Genomic DNA, 22,609 nt, shown 5'->3' on the forward strand with positions numbered 1-22,609 from the left:
TTTTGTTCTTGAGGGTTTTTGTGTCTTAACCAATCGAGAAAGATCTAGTTGAATATATGGTAAATCAACACCAATTGTTTACATGATCTTTTGTAAAAGCACATTTGGAACAGTTATTCTACCCCCGAAATCATTCTCCTATGGGTCGCAAATGATTTTTGGGCGGGATTTTTTTTTTCTCTTTTTATGTCTGTACTATAATTTCACTTATAACGTATAGCTTTCACAGATACTTTTAATATAAATGTTTCTGTTTACACGAGGATTTCATTTATTTCAAAATTTGAAAACTATTAGTGTGAGGACGCTTGCAACGGTAAAAATAAATTTAGATGCAGGAGCTTTGAGACAATATTAAAATTTTGCCACTCAGTTAGGTAGTAACCTTTACCATTTGATTTTAGGGGGGGTGGGGGGCATGGAAGAAATTTGAAAAATTCAATCCAAGATTCCAAATTTGGCGAAAAAAGGTCAGGATTGAAAATTCTGGATGGGTATGAAGTAGCAGTTACTGCATTGAAACAGAAAATTATTATGAATTAGAAATTAAAAGAAAATGTACGCAAAATTAGAATAAGAATTTTTTATTCACCAAATTAGTTTCGAACCCAGAACAATAATAAAGTTTATACACAGGTCATCATAATACAGAAACTGTTGTTTACATGGACGGTCCACTACATAATAAACTTTTTCCATTCTATATAGTAAAACATTCTTTGGTATCATTTTATAGTTATTATTTTAAACTGAAACATTCAACATTTATTTATTTTGAAAATATGTTGTGCTCGTGTTTATTTGTCAGTGGTGTCGTGGTAGCTAGTTCGCCTCGAGTGCGAGAGGTCGTGGGTTCGAACTCCGGCCGGGTCAAACCAAAGACTTTAAAATTGGTATTTGGCTTCTTCTCCGCTAAACACGCAGCATTAATGCCAAAAAGGGGGATAGTTTTACCCCCACCCCACTTTTGACAGTAAGGCAAAATTACCCCCTTGATTTTGCTATTAAAATTTTCTGAAATTCTGTACATCACAAAAATAAGAAGATGTGGTATTCTTGCCTATGAGACAACTCTCCACCAGACACTTGGAGAGTTCAGGGCCAGATTAGCCAGTTTGCCCTTGACCTGGACCCAGATGCAGCCTCACTAGACACCAGCTTTTAAATTTGTACAGTGTATATAGTTTTATTTTGTTAATATTTACTTTTATTCAATGGAGAAGCCTCCTGTTTTACCGAGAGGAGTGATTAAATCACTCAAATATGAGGTCAACTCCTTACCAGAAGAAGAAGAAAAAGATATCCCATAAAATTTGTAAGATATCTCATATAATTTTCTTTATAAGATATCTCATATAATTTTCTTTATAAGATATCTCATATAATTTTCTTTATAAAATATCTCATATAATTTCCTTTATAAGATATCTTATAAATTATTTGAGATATCTTATAAATTATTTGAGATATCTTATAAACTATATGAGATATCTCAAAAATTATATACGATATCTTATAAAATATATGAGATATCTTATAAAGTTTATACGATATCTTATATAAAAAATATCTATAAGATATCTTTTAAACTTTATAAGATATCTTATATACTTTATAAGATATCTAATAAACTTTTGAAGATATCTTGTAAAGTATATAAGATATTTTATAAAGTTTATAAGATATCTTATAAAATTTATAAGATATCTTTTAAAATTTATAAGATATCTTTTAAAATTTATAAGATATTTTATAAAAACTAGATTATATAATATATCTTATATATTATACGAGATATCTTATATATTGTATGAGATATCTTGAAGTTAGGATAAATAGTAAAACAGCTTGCCATAGTCACACCTTCAAACATTGATTACACCTTCAAACATTGGTCACACCTTCAAACATTGATCACATCTTCAAACATTAATCACACCTTCAAACATTGGTCACACCTTCAAACATTGATCACACCTTCAAACATTGGTCACACCTTCAAACATTGGTCACACCTTCAAACATTGATCACACCTTCAAACATTGATCACACCTTCAAACATTGGTCACACCTTCAAACATTGGTCACACCTTCAAACATTGATCACACCTTCAAACATTGGTCACACCTTCAAACATTGATCACACCTTCAAACATTGGTCACACCTTCAAACATTGATCACACCTTCAAACATTGATCACACCTTCAAACATTGATCACACCTTCAAACATTGGTCACACCTTCAAACATTGATCACACCTTCAAACATTGGTCACACCTTCAAACATTGATCACACCTTCAAACATTGGTCACACCTTCAAACATTGATCACACCTTCAAACATTGGTCACACCTTCAAACATTGATCACACCTTCAAACATTGGTCACACCTTCAAACATTGGTCACACCTTCAAACATTGATCACACCTTCAAACATTGGTCACACCTTCAAACATTGATCACACCTTCAAACATTGGTCACACCTTCAAACATTGATCACACCTTCAAACATTGGTCACACCTTCAAACATATATAAAAAAAAACTCATCAAAGATATCAGACCTATAATTGTGTACGTCAGACGCACTTTTCGTGTCACTCAGAGACGCTCAAATCAAATACAGTACAAAGTTGAAGAACATTGAGGATACAAAATTCCGAAAGTGTTTGCAAAATACAGCTAGGATACTACATTCCTGGGGTAGAAAAAATTGATAGATTTGCAATGAGAAAAATTCTTTATTGATTCCATTCATTTCCATGGTATTTCCAGAATTTGATGGACGACATTCTAGACTTCATAGTTGACGAATGACATACCATAGTCCGAGGACTTACCCCAACAGATTCACAAAATAATTTAAAAGACATGACATCAAAATTTACCATATAACAAGAGATTCATGCACAAACTCAGTCTTACTAAAATGAAAGACAAATATCATTGCTTCTTTAAGCGTTGCCTGTCACTGAGGATTCTGCAGTTGCATTGGCGACCTAAACTTGGAACAGATCAATAATGACAAGAAGTCCAGGCTATAATAAACACTTGAAATATCTGGGAAAAAGCAGAACAAAGTTCCAAAAACCGGTTTATGGGTGCTAAAGTGGTCGCAAAATCCCGCCTATTATAATGCCTCCTATTACATAGATACTAGTTTACGGTCATTGTGCCACGATGGCAAAATATTGTACCCTATAGATGTTCATCATGACTACCATAGTCTCATCAGTGGAATTCAAAGGTTTGCTTCAAATGACAGTAAGATGAATTCTGTATTAAACTTGAAACACAGTATGTGTACAAGAGGACAATAAACTAAGCTTCAAAGGACAAGACAAGACAAAATCTATTAAACCTCAGACACAGTACGTGTACAAGAAGACAATTATCTAACCTTCAAAGGACAAGACAAGACAAATTCTTTTATAAACATCAGACATAGTACGTGTGCAGGAGGACAATAAGCTAAACTTCAAAGGAGAAGACAAGACACATTCTGTATTAAACCTCAGACACAGTACGTGTACAAGAGGACAATTGTCCAACCTTCAAAGGACATGACAAGACAAATTCTTTACTAAACATCAGACACAGTACGTGTACAAGAGGACAATAAACTAAGCTTCAAAGGAGAAGACAAGACACATTCTGTATTAAACCTCAGACACAGTACGTGTGCAGGAGGACAATAAGCTAAGCTTCAAATGACAAGACAAGACACATTCTGTATTAAACATCAGACACAGTACGTGTTCAAGGGGACAATAAACTAAGCTTCAAAAGACAAGACAAAACACATTCTGTATTAAACATCAGACACAGTATGTATACAAGAGGACAATAAACTAAGCTTCAAAGGACAAGACCAGACAAATTATGTATTAAACCTCAGACACAGTACGTGTACAAGAGGACAATTATCTAACTTCAAAGGACAAGACAAGACAAATTATTTAATAAACATAAGACACAGTACGTGTACAAGAGGACAATAAACTAAGCTTCAAAGGAGAAGACAAGACAAATTATGTATTAAATATCAGACACAGTACGTGTACAAGAGGTCAATAAAGTAGCATTTAGTAAGTAAGTAAGTAAAATTTTAATTCTATAAAAAACATATACAATAACAAATAAAACAAAGCACACAGCGTGCACTGCTAACACTAAAAGCAGATATGAAGCACAAAGACATACTTTAAAAAAGGTGATAATTTATAAAAATTTTAAACTTAAATCCAGTCAGTAAATGCTATATAGTAAGTAAAACTACCGGTATCTATATTGTGTGTACTAAATTGCAATGCAAGCTAATTATGAAGCATAGAATGCATGGATATGTTTCAAAATAAACTACAAGCAGAGCAAAAGCAGTCAGATCCACACCAGAACTGAATAAAGGAAAAATGTAAAAATTTCCGATAAATAGTCATCATAGACGAATCTTAATGCTCTTTCTTGTATTTTTCTATTTTTCCAGAATTTTTCCCTGTACAAAATGGGCAAAAATGAAAATTACTCAGATATGAAAAATTGTAAGTCTGTTTAATCTAATAATTAATATAAAAATTAATATATGTCGTAAGATTTCCAATGAGACAACTATCAAAAATGAGTCCAAAATGACCTATATGTTACAACTATAGGGTATCGTACGGCCTTCAAAAATGAGCAAAACCAATACCACTTTTTGTAATTTACTCCACAGCCTTAGTCTCCATACGGTGAAAAAAACTAAGCAAACTCGTTCCATCGATAATATGATATATAATATATAATTCATGCATTTACTCAACCCACTGATAAACGGGATTTAAATTCTGCTTAAACAAAAATACCAAACCAGCAAACTCGCCCTATCGATAATATAAGAATAAGAAAATAATAAGAATAAAAATAAGAATATATAAGAATAGTCTGTTATTCAAAAGCAATACAGCTTATAGAATTTACATATGCAAATATAATAACATCAGTGATTAATCACATATGCGTTTTACAATTACAAACAGTTTAAATCATTGAATCATCGGCGAAGAATAAGAATCAGAATAAGAATAAGAATTTACGTATTTCTATTCACCAAATGAAGGCCCCATTAGGGCATACAACACAAACAAACATTTGTAGATCAAAAATGTATTCAATCTTACATTAAAAAACATATCTAAATAAGTGTAATACACCTTCTTTTATAATGAAACTAATATGTTTGCATTGAATTTGGACCAAATTCACCATGAAAATGTATTGCGACTATCAAATTTGCAGAAGGCATAGATTTGGTGTCTGCAGACAAGTAAAAAAACGTATTTAAGAATGAGGTATAATATCAATTATTCAATGTGATTTTTAATGATACTTACCTGTATAATATCAAGTATTCAATGTGATTTTTAATGATACTTACCTGTATAATATCAAGTATTCAATGTGATATTATACAATTATAGCCTTTGTATGAGGTCGATACGAGGTTATATCGACCTAAGAGAAGCATATTGACTGAGGACGAAGTCCGAGGTCGATATGCTTCTCTGGGTCGATATAACCTCGTATTGACCTCAACCAAAGGCTACAATTGTTATATTATTAATCAACAACTATTGCATGAACAATGTAAAATTGGGGATTTCTAGAATCTATTTTTAGTAACATGCTGTATGCCCTGTGCAATATGCTGTTTTTGACCTACGAAAAGCTAAACACAACAGTATTGGCGTGCAAACTGAGCAAATACAAATGTACATGTGATCAAGTTTTAACGAATCACAAATCCTTAAAAATATTCGATTAATAATATTTAATGATACTTACCTATAATAATTACCACTAATCGATGCCAAGGGGGAAATCCCTACTTGTACTTTTATTAATGCAGATCAGTTAAAAACACATTACAAAATACTTTTGAAAGATAATATATAATATCAATATAATGGAGTCTATGATAAATTAGCAATGATCATCAAGAGACGGTTTCACAGAATATATAGTTCTAATGCTCAGTGTAGGCTTAGTTGAGTATTGAATTTGGCTTATTCCTATAAAATGTGTGCATAATAAATATTCTATATCATATTTTTTGTTGGGCGAGTCTTTTTAATTCATCAAGAATGAACTCATTTTCAGCAGTTGGGCTAGTTGTTGTTGGTCATTTTCAAAGTTGGGGCGATTTGATGAAAACTTGTTCGAGTTGAAGGAAAACGGGGCCGAGATTGTGGAAAGTCATACTTCTTCAGATCAAATTAGAGTTATCTCTCTTTATATAGCTGAAAATCTCTATGAGAGTTTTTATTATCGTGGCTCGGTGTTATGCTTCTTTTCTTAGTGACAAAAGTCACATGCAAGTGATGAGACATGATTAATTAGGGGTGATAAAAGTTTATTCAATACTGTTTAGGTTTATAGTTGTTGAAAAATAAGCTTAATATGTCCTACACTAAATAGCTGAATATATATACCCTATATACTACTTTGCCTCATAATCTTATTAAGAAAACATTTACTCACCTAATTAAACGGACATTTAAAAAGTCAGAATGCGAATATAAATGTTCTAACTCTTTTAGTAACAACAGACAAAAGAAATATGTCAATTGGACCTGCTTTGATACGATCACTGCCCTTGAAATTTTACTAGATAACATTTTTGTTCGCTATGCTCGGAGATTCCGTATATCGTCAAATTATCGGAATTCCAATGGGGACTAACTGTGCACCACTTATTGCGGACCTGTTTCTGTATTGTTATGAGTTACAATTTATGAATACAATCAGCAAAGACCCATTGAAACCACATCTGATACAAAAATTTGATAACACTTTTAGATATTTGGATGATATTTTGGCTCTCAATAATGACGACTTCAGTATGTACACTAAAGAGATTTATTCTGCTGAACTGACTTTAAATAAAGCTAATACTAACAATGAACACTGCCCTTTTCTGGATCTTGATATCTATATCTTTAACGGGGAGCTTAAACCCAAAATTTATGATAAAAGAGATGATTTTTTTTTTCATTTCCTATTGTTAATTATCCATTTTTAGATGGTGACGTTTCCTTGTCACCATCTTATGGTGTTTATATATCTCAACTTGATCGATTCGCTCGTGTATGTAACAACGTATTTGATTTCAACGAAAGAAATCTCTGTATTACTGAAAAATTATTACACCAGGGTTTTCGATATCACAAACTAGTCAAAACATTTCAAAATTTTATCATCGGTACAATGACATCAATCGTAAATATAAATCAACATGCAGACATCTTATACGTTCAGGTATTTCACATCCAATCTTTTATGGTAATATTCTATACAAAGCACAAAAATGTCGACATTCACCTTAAAAGCTAACCAAACCTTTAAGTCAGCCTCATATCTTGACTTACATCTAGAAATTGACAATGAGGGTCGGTTGAAAACAAAACTTTACGACAAAAGAGATGATTTCAGCTTCCCAATTGTGAACTTTCCATTTCTATGTAGCAACATTCCAGCAGCGCCTGCATACGGAGTATATATCTCCCAATTGATACGATATTCCCGGGCTTGTGTTTCCTATCATGATTTCCTTGATAGAGGATTGCTGCTCACAAGGAAGCTATTAAACCAAGAGTTCCAAATGGTGAAGTTGAAATCATCCCTTCGTAAATTTTACGGACGCTATCACGAGTTGGTTGACCGTTATGGAATAACCGTTTCACAGATGATATCGGATATGTTCCTTATGTCGTAACTACAATACTCTTCCCTTTTCACGAATGTGATTTACCGAATTAGACTATTTACCGGATTTGTAATAACATAAGCAACACGACGGGTGCCACATGTGGAGCAGGATCTGCTTACCCTTCCGGAGCACCTGAGATCACCCCCAGTTTTTGGTGGGGTTCGTGTTGCTTAGTCTTTAGTTTTCTATGTTGTGTCATCTGTACTATTATTTGTATGTTTGTCTTTTTATTTTTGGCCATGGCGTTGTCAGTTTGTTTTCGATCTATGAGTTTGACTGTCCCTCTGGTATCTTTCGTCCCTCCTTTAAACAGACTTATTCAGAAGGGATATAATTACGATACTGTTGTCAGGTCATTAAAGATGGCATATTTTGGTATTAATATTGATTCACTCATAGGGTATTTGCATCGGAAATAAACACATTTATTCTAAAACCAGTTGTTGGCATGATACGGGTTATGTTCTTCTCATATATTTTATGATGGTATGATACTAAACCCTTAACGGGAGGGATTGTGCTTGATTTTCATATGATGAAGACATAATCTTTCAATAAGTTTAATTGAGGTCTGTAGCTGGCATGTCAGTAACTGCTAGTAGTCCTTTGTTCATTTATGTATCATTGTCATTTTGCTTAGTTTCTTTTGTTACCTTTTCTGACATCGGACTCGGACTTCTTTTAAACTGAGTTTTACTGTACGTATTGATGTGTGTTTGTTTATTCTACATTGGCTAGAGGTATAGGGGGAGGGTTGAGATCTCACAAAACATGTTTAACACCGCCGCATTTTTGCGCCTGTCCCAAGTCAGGAGCCTCTGGCCTTTGTTAGTCTTGTATGTTTTTAAATCTTAGTTCATTTATATGTTTTGGAGTTTAGTGTGACGTCCATTTTCATTGAACTAGTACACATTTTTGTTTAGGGGTTAGCTGAAGCCCGCCTCCAGGTGCGGGATTTTCTCGCTGTGTTGAAGACCCATTGGTGGCCTTAAGCTGTTTTCTGCTCTTTGGTCGGGTTGTTGTCTCTTTTTCCATTCTCAATTTTATTGATGATTTTTAAAGCAGTCAAGTTCTGTTCAGAAGACAAGTCCTGTGCATTAAATATTCTGATTAATCCGTCTAAGTAAGAAAATAAGTAAATATTGTTTTAGAAGGTCGACAAATGTTACAATAAACAGGCGAGGATCCAGCCATTTTGAAAAGGGGTTACACCATAAAACGTTCACATATTTATATAATTATAAAAAAAAATCGAAAAAGGTGGGTTCCAACCCCCGGAACACCCCCCTTGATCCGCCAATGATAAACATGAGAAAGCTCTTACAACCAACTATAACTTGTAACATGATGTATCACAGTGAGCAAATGAAAAATAAACAATGTCATATTAAGCATCAATTATACAGCACCACGATCAGACGCTCATTCAAATGTCACATTAGCACATAAATTAAGATTAAAGAGATACGATAAATTTTAAACTTGTCGAATGAGGTCATATTCAGTCTCATCTCACTCAATAGTGAGTTCCAAAGTCTTATATCTGAAATAATCATTAATAACTTGCCATTCTTATTAGTTTTTATACTTGGGATTGGTATATGCATATAAAATAAAAATAAGGAGATTCGATATGATTACCAATCGGACAACTATCCACCAAAGTTCAAATGAAGTGGATGTAAGCAATTATAGTCAACCGTACGGCCTTCAACAATGAGAAAAACCCATACCGTATAGTCGGCTATAAAAGGCCCCGACATGAAAATATAAAACAATTTTTTAGTGAATAACTTAAAATTTCTATTGATTGTTTTTAAACAATTAATTAACAATACAGAGCTTTGTCTATTTATTATGATAAATGTTTCCAATGCAATAATTTTCCGGACTTTCCTTCCCCCAGACTGAGCATTCGAATGGCACATGCATCATAGGCCCTTTCGTATAAATATGGCTTATGCAAACGAATAGATGGTAATTAATATTGAAACATCACTGGATAAATTTACATTTATTTGGCTCATGGGCCTTTCTTTAGGGGTCCAGTAATAAAAATCCAATTATGTCTGAATAACTATAGATATGTGTATATAACTTGTTGTACTGTTTAGAAGACTGCAAATTGTTTACAGCTGGTACTGCAGTTCTGGATCCCAGTAGATAGTAGATTGTATTCTATCTTTCTTTTCCTAGTATCAGCTTTTTGTTATTGGGAACACCCTATTTGTTTGAATTATTCCTAGGGTGTTCTTTAAGGGCCGAGAGATCAGGGACGAAATTTAATCCAATAACATTGAATTCTGGGTAATTTACATGTGCTTCCTTTTTAACTTGCTTTGAGAACACACGAGTTGGTACTACTAATTATACATTCAATTTCTATAAAATGTTTAGTCATTTTGTTCTAAATAAACATTGGGAACATACCTTAACGCTTTGTTATATGATTGTAGTATCTTTAAGTTTGAAATATTGAAAAGTACTTGTCCTGTTACAGATGCACAAGAACCACATGCACTCGTGCACTCCGTTTCTATCCATTGGGAAGTCGACTATCCATATATATAATAGCTGCGCTTTGGATATCATTCATGGGGGGGTTTTTGTCGAAAAATTTCTGACACTAAGTCCTTATATAAATCACTTAAAAGCAGTCTTTGTAAGCGTACTTTCATTCCCTCATTCGAGCCCTCACGCCACTACAAGACAATGAACAGTGAGGGTGGGCGCCTCCCCAAGAAGACCCTGAATTTATTCATATATAAGTTCCCTTTTAAATTGCCCTTTTAAAGAAAATATCAAATAGTTAACTGTTTAGAATAATTATTTTTTTTATTATATATATTAAAAAAAATCATATAATAATTAAAAAATTCTACTTCTACTTATATAAAGAAAATATCTGTTTAGAGTAATTTTTTTTATTTATTTATTTATAGAAAATAACCAAGCCCTTTTAAAACTACTAAGATATCCTGCACAAGGCAGGGGCTTCCCTGTCTTAGTCCGTGAAAACACTTTATTTACAGGGGTTTATTACTACTTACCGAGTTTACTGTCCATGGGAACCACATGATATTTTTAGGGGTTCCAATGTATAGTAAACCCCAAATAGTAACAAAACCCTGTGTTCAGCCCATCCGGTAAACCTGCCCACTCCCATTTTATTTCTGTAATTGTCACTTCCGTGAAAATTTGTCTGCTATTTTATTCATAGGAACTACTTATCCTCAGTGCATGTCAACTCTTAAAGAAAAATCCTTTATTACAAAAATATCTAGTGATATATATAATATAGTTCCTAAAGCTAACGATAATCATATTATTGCTTACAAAACTCATTTCTGACTTTAAATTTTTTTTCGATTGTCTGGAATCCCTTCATAAGTGGTCTATTAATGACCATTTTCCTTTCATAGATATGTGATAAACTGGCGGCCCCTCCATACATATTTACTGCGCATGGACGGATTTACAGGAAATACACATTTCCGATAAAAACACAGGTGACCCACCTGTTTTTATGATTTAAAAATTTATTTCAGATATTTTTTGGGGAAATGAGATTAACTACTCAAAATTGACTTGTCAGTGAATCAATTTACATTAAATTTGTTTCATGTACAATTTGTATATAATTAAGCAGAAATACATACAATCACAGCCTTATGCATGCAGATTTACCGGACTGCATCGTACTACAAATTTTCGTTAATTGATATGTTTTGAAACCAGATAAAGACCATGCAATTTCTCCTTCTTGCAATGTAATGTGGCCTCCATAGAGCCGCAGAATATATATTGACTCAATTATTCTGGTGAAATTACTGTTGGTACCGTAATGTTTTAATTTATTTTGAAACTTCTCTTGGTACGTAATGTCCTAGTTTATCTTGCACTTCTCTTGGTACCATACTGTCCTAGTTTATTTTGCACTTCTCTATGTACCGTAATGTCCTAGTTTATCTTGAAGGCCAATTGATTTTAATTGCAAACTGGAACAAACCCTTAATTAAAGTTTCCATACATTATAATACATTTTTTACTGTCCGAGGTAAATATTTCCCTTCTTAGCTGCATTACTAGTTATGAGGCAAAATCTGAACCCTGATAGTAAGAAACAAACAAGAATGAGATATAAAACACATGCTACCTGTCAGATAAGCTCCTCAAGGTTATTTCGTAAGTTTGAATAATTTATTATCACACTTTTTGGTAATCAGAGATACAAATTTGTGGGAAATTTTTATCCGCCTGCCCTTATGATGTTTTATGAAAAATCCTGTACATTGTAAACAACAGAACCAACAGTTTTCAGGAACTGTGAATTTTGTGTTGGAGATGGACAGGTTTGCAATGCACATTCAGAGTCCAGCGATTAACTGGTTCACATATTTGTACCAAAAATCTATGGTAAGCTTTCATGTTATTACAGTTCTAATCAAAAACTAATGAAATACTGTCATTGTAGGTGTTTTACTACCTTTGTTAACAAGATGCAGAACGAGCAAGGAGAATTCGTGGACATGTATATCCCAAGAAAATGGTAATGGATTTTAACAAAAAGTTTTATTATATAGTATTTTATTGCTGTAGGAGTGCAATGACACATTCCAGTTTATGGCTTGGATGGGGGAGGGGTAACCGTAATCCCTAAAATAGTATATGATGCGGATATGGAAACCATGTTTTGGACTATATAGATTTGGAACACAACATGACCTAATGGTTGGTCCGTCATCTGCCATCCAATTCACACTAATAATTTGTTATGGTTAATTACTTAAAAAAACAACAGTTTCATTTTTAACCAAATATACATGATTCTTTGTACCATATTATATTTTATTGAGTCTATATTATATCCCCACTATAGTAGAGGCTATATTGCAATCACTTTTTCCATTTGTATATCCCTCCCTTCATCCATCAAATAATTCATTGACAGTGATAAATTGTATTAAACATGTGAGCACATTTCAGATTGCTCAGATACCTACTGGCTACTTCCACAGGGACTCAGTTAGCAGATTAAAATTTTGTTTATCAATGTTTTTCAAATCTTTTTTCGTAATTCCTGTCTATTTGTATTACATTTTTATACAACAGCGGATGTATATTGGTATCACGTCGTCAGCATCGCCTGAAGACATTTGGTTTCTGGACAATAACTTAGTTTAAGTGAATGAATCTCTATAAAATTTAACCAAAAGGTTCAATACCACAAAAGGAAGGTTGGGATTGTTTTTGGGGGTGATGGTCCCAACCGTTTAGGAATTAGGGGCCAAAACAAGCATTTTTCTAGTTTCAGGATAATAACTTGTGTATGAGTATTTTGATTGCTCAGAAATTGTACCACAAGGTTCAATGGTTGGGATTCATTTTAGGGGTAATTGCCCAAACCGTTCAGGAATTAGGGGCCAAAAAGGGTCTAAAACAAGCATTTTTCTAGTTTTCAGACAATAATTTGTGTTTAAGTGTATGGATGTCTCTTAATTTGTACCACATTTTACAAAAAGAAAATTTCTTCAAAATTAAATTTTTTGGAAGGGGGGGGTAAAATATTTTTTTTTTAGGGGGGTGCAATTTTTTTTCCTCAAAAGAAAATTCTCTTCAAATATTTTTTTTTTTTGGGGGGGGGTGGGTTCAAAATTTCTTTTATGGGGGGGTCAATTTTTTGTTCCTCAAGATTTAAGAAATTGTCAATTTTCCAAACAAAAAAATTGGGGGTCACAATTTATTTTGCTAATTCTTTGTATATAGTCTTGAAAACGGATTTACTAAGTATTGCACAACAGCAAGAAATCTTTAATTGAATATAAATTCAAATCATACAACCAATTTCAAGTTCTTTGACACATTTATTCTGTGTCAGAAACCTATAATGTGTCAAATATTCAATTACAATCCAAATTCAGACCTGTATCAAGCTTGAATATTGTGTCCATTTTTGCCCCAACTGTTCAGGGTTGGACCTCTGCGGTCGTATCCAGCTGCGCTGGGCGAAGCAGTTTATTAACGTTTTCATAAATATTTCTTTGTTTTCTAGCAATGTGCAGTTTACTATCCATATCGGATCCGTATACTGAAAAATCCTAAAGGGATCTAAGTCGCCATTTTGAATAGCTTACCCATCTTTAAATAAAAAATAATTAAAAATATTTCTATGTAACTTTATACCTTACAAAGACACTCATTTCCTTCCTAAATGATTCTTTTATCAGAAGCATGCATTGATTTTCTGATCAATGACACCCTTACTCAGCTATTGTTTCATTCAGGTCAAAATATTCAAATTTCCTGGCGAAAGCAACGTAACTGGGAGATAACTCTGTCATTGGGAATCTTCTGGGTTGATGTGTTTATTACAACAATAAATCCTCATAGACTGACGAGTGCTGTCCCCTAACTTGATACCTACGCTCAATTGATCAGATTTGAGACAGATTTACAAGTTAAGAATCCTTCATAAAAATAAATTATTGAATGCAGATTTCTTCAAAACAGTCATTGCATGTGTAGTTGCAATGGCAGATTATCCTCCTACCCATCCCCACTGAAAATAAAAAATGATTGTCCCCAAACTATCAAGTTTTTTCATAAAGGAATGTGACTTTCTGTCTGACATCGTCCAGATTTTTCCACATGAAGGATTTATGTAGTATATAAACAGAGGTGGATTTATGGGGACAAGGGACCACTCTCCTTATGGAGCTTCATACATGTATATGATAAATGCATAGACTTTTTCAAAGTATCACTCCAAAAGTTGGCTTACCAGCATTCCCCCCTCCCCCTTTTTTTTCAAAATCGTTGAACTGAACCTGATAAATCCTTGATCATGTCAATATTTTTTAGTAACTACTCGATTCTATTGATGTGTCTACCAAGAAGTTAGTGATTTATGTTACCCCTTTTGCAGAAAGGTTTTATTCGTTTGCTCTTAATTTTTGTCTCACCTTGACGGAGTCAAAAAGTGAGACACAGGTATGCTGTTTGGGCGGCGGCAGCGTCAACAATGTATTAGTTTGTGATTAGGTCTAGTTCATGGTGAACCACTAGTGGTAGGTCAATGATATTTGGTATGCAGTTGTATTAGCATTGGCACATCTCATTACCATGCAGATTATTTGGCCCCGCCCCCTCAGTCAAGGTCTATTGACATTGAAACTTTTCATAGTTAACAGTGTTCCCGCCTGCCCTAAATAGAAGGGCGGCCCGCCCTTGGTGCCCTTACCCCCGCCCTTCTGCCCTACAAGGTAAAAGAATGCACCCCTCTGCCTTTTCAAAAAAATAAAATTTCCAAATTTCATGCCTACCGGCGTTTCCGGTAAAATTGTTACCTGATTGTGTAACACTAATTAACTGACAATGGGATTAAGTTAAATACCTAGTGCTCTGGCAGTTTTATCACCTTTGTTAATGATTGTTTACTGTTAATTAGTGGATTTAAGATAATTGAACAAGTACTAGATATTTAATACAGAATGAAATGTCCACATGTTATCCATTTGTAATGTTTATGTACAGCATGTACACCTAAAAAAAATTATTTCAGTAGGCATAACATAAAAAATAAAATCTTAAACAATTTTAAAGGCATACATTGTTTTGACTTAATTGGAAAAAAATGTTTTGTTTCATAACCATGAGTATGAAATTTAAAGAGGAATCAAAGAAATTTGTACTTTGAACATAACAAGATTCACTTCCTGTTTTTAATACTTCTTGTATTTTATAATCCTCCTGACATAGAAGCACTCAACAAATTTATTTTTAACAATGATGGAGAAAAAAGTAACTGTTTATACCTTCTGCAATATATTATTGCATCAATATAAAATATGATCATCTCCTGTCTCACCTGTTATATTTATAAAACTCCTTACTGAGGAGCACTTTAGTGTGCACTTAAAAATACTTTTTTGTAACAATTCAAATGATAATAAATAACTCTCAATAACATATATACTATATGAACAAGTAATTTAAATGTAGATAATTTAATTACATTCAACATTCAATTTTGCAGGTATAACTCCATCTTTCAAAACTACTTGTTTAATTTGGTATAAAGTATAAAACATTGAAATTTCTGATGATTATTTTCCATACCAAATGTACAAGTTTGTTTAGATTAACATCAAAATGATATGCTTTGCTTCATGGTATGATAATTTGATGAAAAAAAATTCTTACTGGAACCAACATCAAGAACACATTAATTTCTGAATATGGTTTAAATACAACTAATGTTCTCCAGCTGAGCCTAGCAATATTCAAGGTAATTTATACACTGTCCAACATTGCCCTTAAAATCTGGGTTATAACGCTAAAGTGCCCTTTCAGACAACTAGCACCCTTCTGCCCTGAGATTGAAGCTGGAACACTGGTTAACATGTATTAGTTTGTGATTAGGTCAATTTATGGTGAACCACTAGTGGTAGGTCAATGATATTTGGTATGCAGTTGTATTAGCATTGGCACATCTCATTACCATGGAGATTATTTGGCCCCGCCCCCTCAGTCAAGGTCTATTGACTTTGAAACTTTTCATAGTTAACATGTATTAGTTTGTAATTAGGTCAATTTATGGGGAACCACTAGTGGTAGGTCAGTGATATTTGGTATGCAGTTGTATAAGCATGGGCATATCTCATTTCCATGGAGATTATTTGGCTCCGCCCCCTTAGTCATGGTCTATAGACTTTGAAAATTTTGCTATGTTTACATGTATTAGTTTGTGATTAGGTCAGTTCAAGGGGAACCATTAGTGGTAGGCCAATGTTAATTGGTGTTCAGTTGTATAAGCATTAGCAAATCTTATTTCCATGGAGAATATTTGGCCCTGCCCCCTCAGTCATTGTCTATTTACTTTGAAACTTTTGCTTAGTTTACATGTATTAGTTTGTGATTAGATCAGTTTAAGATGAACTGCTAATGTTAAGTCATTGATATTTGGTATGCAAATTTATTGGCATTTGCAAGTATTGTTCCCATGGAGATTATATAGCCCCACCTCTGATCATGGTTCATTGACTTTGAAACTTTTACATAGTTTACAAGTTAATGTTTGTGTTTAGGTTTGTTTAAAGGCAACGACTTATAATAGGTCAATGGTATTTGGTATACAGTTGTATTAGCATTGGCACATCTCATTCCATGGAGATTGTTTAGCCATGTACCTTCAGTCATGGTTCATTGACTTTGAATATTTGCATAACTTGCATGTTAAAGTATTGCAATTTTAATTTCAACATTTGCATTATCAAAATTACAAAAAGGCGAGACATATCTCTGTGATAACAGTTTATTTGATTTATCAAGAAATTTGCAATTGATATTTATGTCAGGGGACAGCACTCGTCAGTCTATGAGGAATTATCGTTATAATAAATGCATCAACCCGGAAGTTTCCGAATGACAGAGTTATCTCCCATTTCGTCTATGTTATTAAAAAAAAAGGGCCTTAGATCAAAAGAAATGACAATTGCAAATGTCCTGAAATTTCAGAAACAGCTTACCTGGCAAAAGGAGTGAATCAGACAACAATTTAATTTCTAAAAATTAAGAAAAAATATGTTCAACCTTTAAGTTTCAAAGATTTGGTTGTTGCAGAGGAAAAAAAAATATTTTGGTATCGTGTGGTAAAAATTTGTTACAAATTTTTATTTTCATTTTACATAAAGTTTTCTTATCTCTAAACTTTACTTTTTACAGTTCTGCCAGCAACAGAATTATAGCTGCTAAGGATCATGCATCAATCCAGATCAACTTTGCTGATGTAAGTAAGAGACAACAAAGATGGTTAGACCTGCTCCTGTAGGATAATGTTTGTGATATTGAATTGTATTAAGTAGCGACAAGTAATGGATACACAGTTTTCCAAATAAAAATTAAGTGATAAATGTATTATGGACTGTACTGCAGTCTTCGAATTTAGCCACAAGTCCGATGGCAATGGCTTGTAAATTTTATTGGGGACATGTAATTATTCTGTTGTGACTAGTCTGACAGGCTTGTGGAAAATTTCGACCTGGGGGACTAGTATATATTGTGAAATCACCTGTCCGCCATGTATTTGTATTTTATCACTGTCCGCCTACCTAAAAATCCAGTCGTTTTTAACAGACTTAACAGGGTCTTAACCTGGTATCCAGGTGAACTGTTCCTTTACTCTTTATAATGAGGCCGCTTAAACTTGTTGCTTACAGCATTGAAGATAAATACATTTTGTATCGGCTTCTTTGATTGGTCAATATCTAAATGTTGACAAACATGGCATGAAAAAAAACATTTTAAATAGAACAATTGTGACTTATACCCTACTCCGTTTATTGGAGGTGGTCCTATATAGGACAGATCTTCTAAAAGACAAGACAAGATGGCGTTGTTTTTGAAGTGTGTGAAAGGTGTCCAGCCGGGAAAGCCAATTAAAAGAACGGCATCAACTGAAAACAGACATATTTCAAAACGCAAATACGATAAGGGGTTAGAGAACTTAAGTTTCTCGGATGTTTGGAGCAAGGACAGACCGTGGTTGTATTAACAGGAGATTGATTTAATAAATGAAGAAAACATATATATTGTGTTAAATATTGGGGACATGTGGCTAAATTTCGAAGACTGAAAGTTCTCAGATATACAGGGTATGTGTGGGTGCGTTGCTCAGTGGTTAAGACTGTTGGCTACAGTACTGAAGTATATCGGAGTAATTTACGTACATACATACATATTACTATAATACTAATCCTATTGAATTTATATATTTGGTATCTTCCAAACATTGCTCTCAAAGCTCTCAGAATGCAGGAATTTACATCTCATTTTTCAAAATTTTTCCAAACACCCCTAGCTAGTTCGCTCCCCTGGCTTGTAGGTTAAAAAGTTTATTGTGAAGACTGTATATAACACTGAATACTTTGTGAACTAAACTTTCTTTGTAAGAATTGTTTGTCCCAATTCACTAGAAGATTATAAGACATATCATTATCACAACCACCTACAGTAAAATGGAATTATATAAAATAAGGAGATGTGATATGATTGCCAATGAGACAACATTAGCATTAGCAGTTTGACAAAAACAATGTTGATTCTAAATACAAGCATTATGATAATTACAACGTACAGGCTTGTATCCTTTCCAAAAAGGTTCATTTTGATAGACAGGAATCTCAACCAGTCTAGAAAAAATAAACCTTGAACACAATTATTGTAGAAATTAATATTTCTAAACTTAATGAAGGCATTTAATCTATTAATAGGTTGACAGTACCACAGGTAGAATGACAGGAAGTTATACAACTTTTGCCATCTGTGGGGGAATCAGGAGGATGGTAAGTTATCAGGGGAGATAACTGTCAGGTTTTATCACTATTGTCATCTGGAGGGGGCACTAATAGTAATGCACTAACATCTGTGGGGGAATCATCAGGATGGTAAGTTATCAGGGGAGATAACTGTCAGGTTTTATCACTATCGTCATCTGGAGGGGGCACTAATAGTGACGCAGTGACATCTGTGGGGGAATCAGGAGGATGGTAAGTTATCAGGGGAGATAACCGTCAGGGTTTACCACTATTGTCATCTGGAGGAGGGCACTAATAGTGAAGCAGTGACATCTGTGGGGGAAACGGAGGATGGTAAGTTGTCAGGGGAGATAACCATCAGGGTTTACCACTATTGTCATCTGTAGGGGGGCACTACTAGTGACACAGTGACATCTGTTGGGGAATCGGGAGGATGGTAAGTTATCAGGTGAGATAACTGTCAAGGTTTACAACTATTGTCACCTGGAAAGGGGGGAGGAGGGGCACTTTTAAAGACACATTGACATCTGGGGAAAACCAATATTGCCATCTTATAGGGAATCCTGAGGATGCTGATGGTAGTTTATCAGAGGTGATACCTTTAGTCTTCACGCGTAGCCACAGGCCCACCAGCCCAGGTTTGTAAAATTAATATTATATTTGACTTTTGCTACACATTTTTTTTTCCAGTAGGTTATCAGGGCAAGCAACCAAGTTATACCACTTTTTCCATCTGCTGGGAATCGATGGCAAATTATCAAGGGAGACGACCAATTTTTCAACATCTACTATATTTGCTTCAAAAAGTGAAGTTCCCAATATACATTTTATCATTTGTAAAGGGTCACACAGGGGGTTCTTTGCTAGCCAAGGTTACAATCCAACATGCTCCTTTTTACAGGTAATGACAGTTAGTTACAACTGCGTCCAATCAAAAGGACATTTACATGTAAGATGGTCACGTGTAAATAAACAATTGCCACATGCAGATTGTGCAATGTGTGTTTACCCCCAAAACATAAGGCGATGTTTAGTGATTTTTTATTTCAAGTTCTTAATCAACTAATTGAAGTTATTTGGTATGATCCTCGTGCAGAAGTTTGAATGTCAACTTATATATGCGGTTTCTGCTTTACAACATTTGTATACACTGGACACAATCATGTTTACACCTCCCAACTAAAGAGTCCAAGAGCTGTCATTGGTCAATTATGATGTAGTTGGAGTGGGTGTCGCTTCTATCTGTCACTAGATGGCACTACACAAATACTGTCTTAATCTGCCAATGGTAAATAGCTCATCAGATCGTAACTCTTGGCTAGCAAAGGTGCACAGGGGATAACTTGATTGCACTTTAGTTTGTAAATTGAATAGTCATGTTTGAATTATTATTTTCAAATTAAGTAATCCTAAATTGAACCCAAAAAATGGAATAATGATGTACATTTACTGTGCATTAAAATATTTACGTAATGAAGTAATGTACATGATGTAATGTGAAACTATGATGATAGTTGACTTTGTGTATTGTAGGGAGAATCTGACGACTCCTTGAACAGACTGGGCAAACGTGATGGTCTTATAGCCAAGTAAGTATTACTTTATACAACAAGTGTCATAGGATGTTTTATCAGTAAAGAATATTGCATCCAGGGGCCCAAGGTGGCCTGAACACAACCACACACCCTTTCATGGTCAAAATATTTTTTTATTACTCCTTTTGACTACCTGGCCCCCTTAAGGTGCTTAATATACATTTAGATAGTCAAGGAGGTGATAAATGATTACACATTGTCCTGATTTCAAAAAGTAAGGTATAAAGTACATAGTGCATAGGTTTATCATATAACTCGTTACATTCCCATAGCTAACAAAATAATTTAAATGTGATGCTGAATAAAATCAAATGTATTAAATTCAATAAGGTATCATTTCTTTGATTTAATTTCTTACTATATGTGTGTCAAATTATTTGGATGTAATGATCAATCATACTCTTTGAATACAAGCCAATATATTTTTTGTGAAGAGGGTGCTATGAGGTAGATGTAGTTGGGTCTCTGTATTGCTTGATTTAAGGACAAAATGTTGGTATTTGAAACTAAAGATATAATATATAGTATAGGTATATAGTAATTATATTGTTATGAATTTTGTGAAAACAGTTATAACAACAACACCTTAGGGATTGTGTTTGTAATATTATGAACTTTGTACTATAAGCCTATTAAATTCTGTTAACATATATTGTTTTTGGGTCTAACCTTATGTTTTCTTTCTTTTTCTTTGTAGGAACTTCTAAACCAGAAAGAGATGAAGAAAATCAATGAACAATTAAAAAAGACATTGATTAACATGTATTTTTTTTTTATTTCAATAGCTACTGTTCCCAATTCTTTGCAAACCGGACCCAAGTACCAGTATAGGTTGTTGCCATCAGTAGGTGTGCATCTGTCTTGATAAACATAAACACATTTTCCAAGACATGAATAATCCTAGTGGAGGGTCTGCCTTGACTCCTTTTACAACCTTGGCAAACTTGTGAGGAGTTTTCCACAAAATACAACTGTAGAAAAATTCACCTTTTTATCTCGTGTGAGCTATTGCCTTCACTATTGTTTTTTGGTTCCTGCAAATATACCAACATGGCAACTATGGCTAAAAATAGAACATAACGGTAAAATGCATTACTTTTCTGATATCTTTTGCATATGATCTTAAAAACTAGGATAGATTGTAAAAACATAAAAAAATGATCAATACAAGATATATCTTTGACAGGTGAGGGATTCGGGCATCTTGCTTCTGTTGAGACTGGGTCACCATTTTGGTCATTGGATCTTGTGGGGGTCCCTTAAAGATTATTATCCTCTCCCAGTGAAGATGTTTTTACCTCCAGCAGTGGTGATGTAACGTACAAACTAAGGAAACATAAAATCAAGTCTGAAATGGTTTCACTCAGCACTTATTTATTGAAATATTTATTTAATAGTAGTACTTAGCACAAAAAACAATTAACATAATTTCTACTATAAAATTAAAAAATCATGTTTTCCCAGACTCTGTCTGCTTACTGACCTTGTAAAATTCTTTGGAAGTCATTGTTGAATATTATGTATCGATGGTAAACATGGCGTACCAATTGAAAATTGCGTAGATTATTAAGTCTCCCAAACGAAGTTTGGGAAGACTTATTGTTTTTGCTCAGTTATTATTATTATTATTCTTCTTCTTCTTCTTCTTCTTCTTCTTCTTCTTCTTCTTCTTCTTCTTCTTCTTCTTCCGCCACTTTTAAATTTGAACTTGTCCGCACCCGTTCTCCAAAACCGCTTGTCAGATTAACTTAGGGTTTCACAATATGTTAGACTAACATGTCTAGTGGTGCAATCAGGGTTTTGTTTGTGCAATGGGGTTTATAAAGGGGTACTTTGAGGGGCAAAAGAAAAGAGGGTTTTACTATAGAACCCTATGGGATTTTATTTTTATGCCCCCGCCGTACCGGAGGGGGCATTAAGTTTTACCCTTGTCCGTCTGTACGTAC

General features: G+C 33.9%; 1 protein-coding gene across 7 annotated transcripts in view; it reads left to right on the forward strand.

The window, feature by feature from the left end:
* The window catches only part of LOC127727247 (40S ribosomal protein S21-like), a 1,096,693-nt gene extending 1,075,271 nt beyond the window's left edge, over positions 1–21,422 (forward strand). For 5 of the 7 annotated variants that reach the window (XM_052234735.1, XM_052234732.1, XM_052234734.1 and 2 more), the window contains exons 2-6: positions 12,228–12,302; positions 17,477–17,540; positions 19,024–19,095; positions 20,602–20,657; positions 21,361–21,422. In XM_052234735.1, the coding sequence (XP_052090695.1) occupies positions 12,253–12,302; positions 17,477–17,540; positions 19,024–19,095; positions 20,602–20,657; positions 21,361–21,370 (252 nt within the window). In that variant the 5' untranslated portion in view covers positions 12,228–12,252 and the 3' untranslated portion in view covers positions 21,371–21,422. Of the gene's footprint in view, positions 1–10,047; positions 10,111–12,227; positions 12,303–17,476; positions 17,541–19,023; positions 19,096–20,601; positions 20,658–21,360 lie in introns of those variants that run through there. The other 2 variants (XM_052234731.1, XM_052234730.1) reach the window with 2 other exon arrangements.
* Positions 21,423–22,609: the final 1,187 nt, after the last annotated feature.

Source organism: Mytilus californianus, unplaced genomic scaffold (assembly GCF_021869535.1).
Source record: "Mytilus californianus isolate M0D057914Y unplaced genomic scaffold, xbMytCali1.0.p SCAF_19, whole genome shotgun sequence".
Lineage (NCBI taxonomy): Eukaryota > Metazoa > Mollusca > Bivalvia > Mytilida > Mytilidae > Mytilus > Mytilus californianus.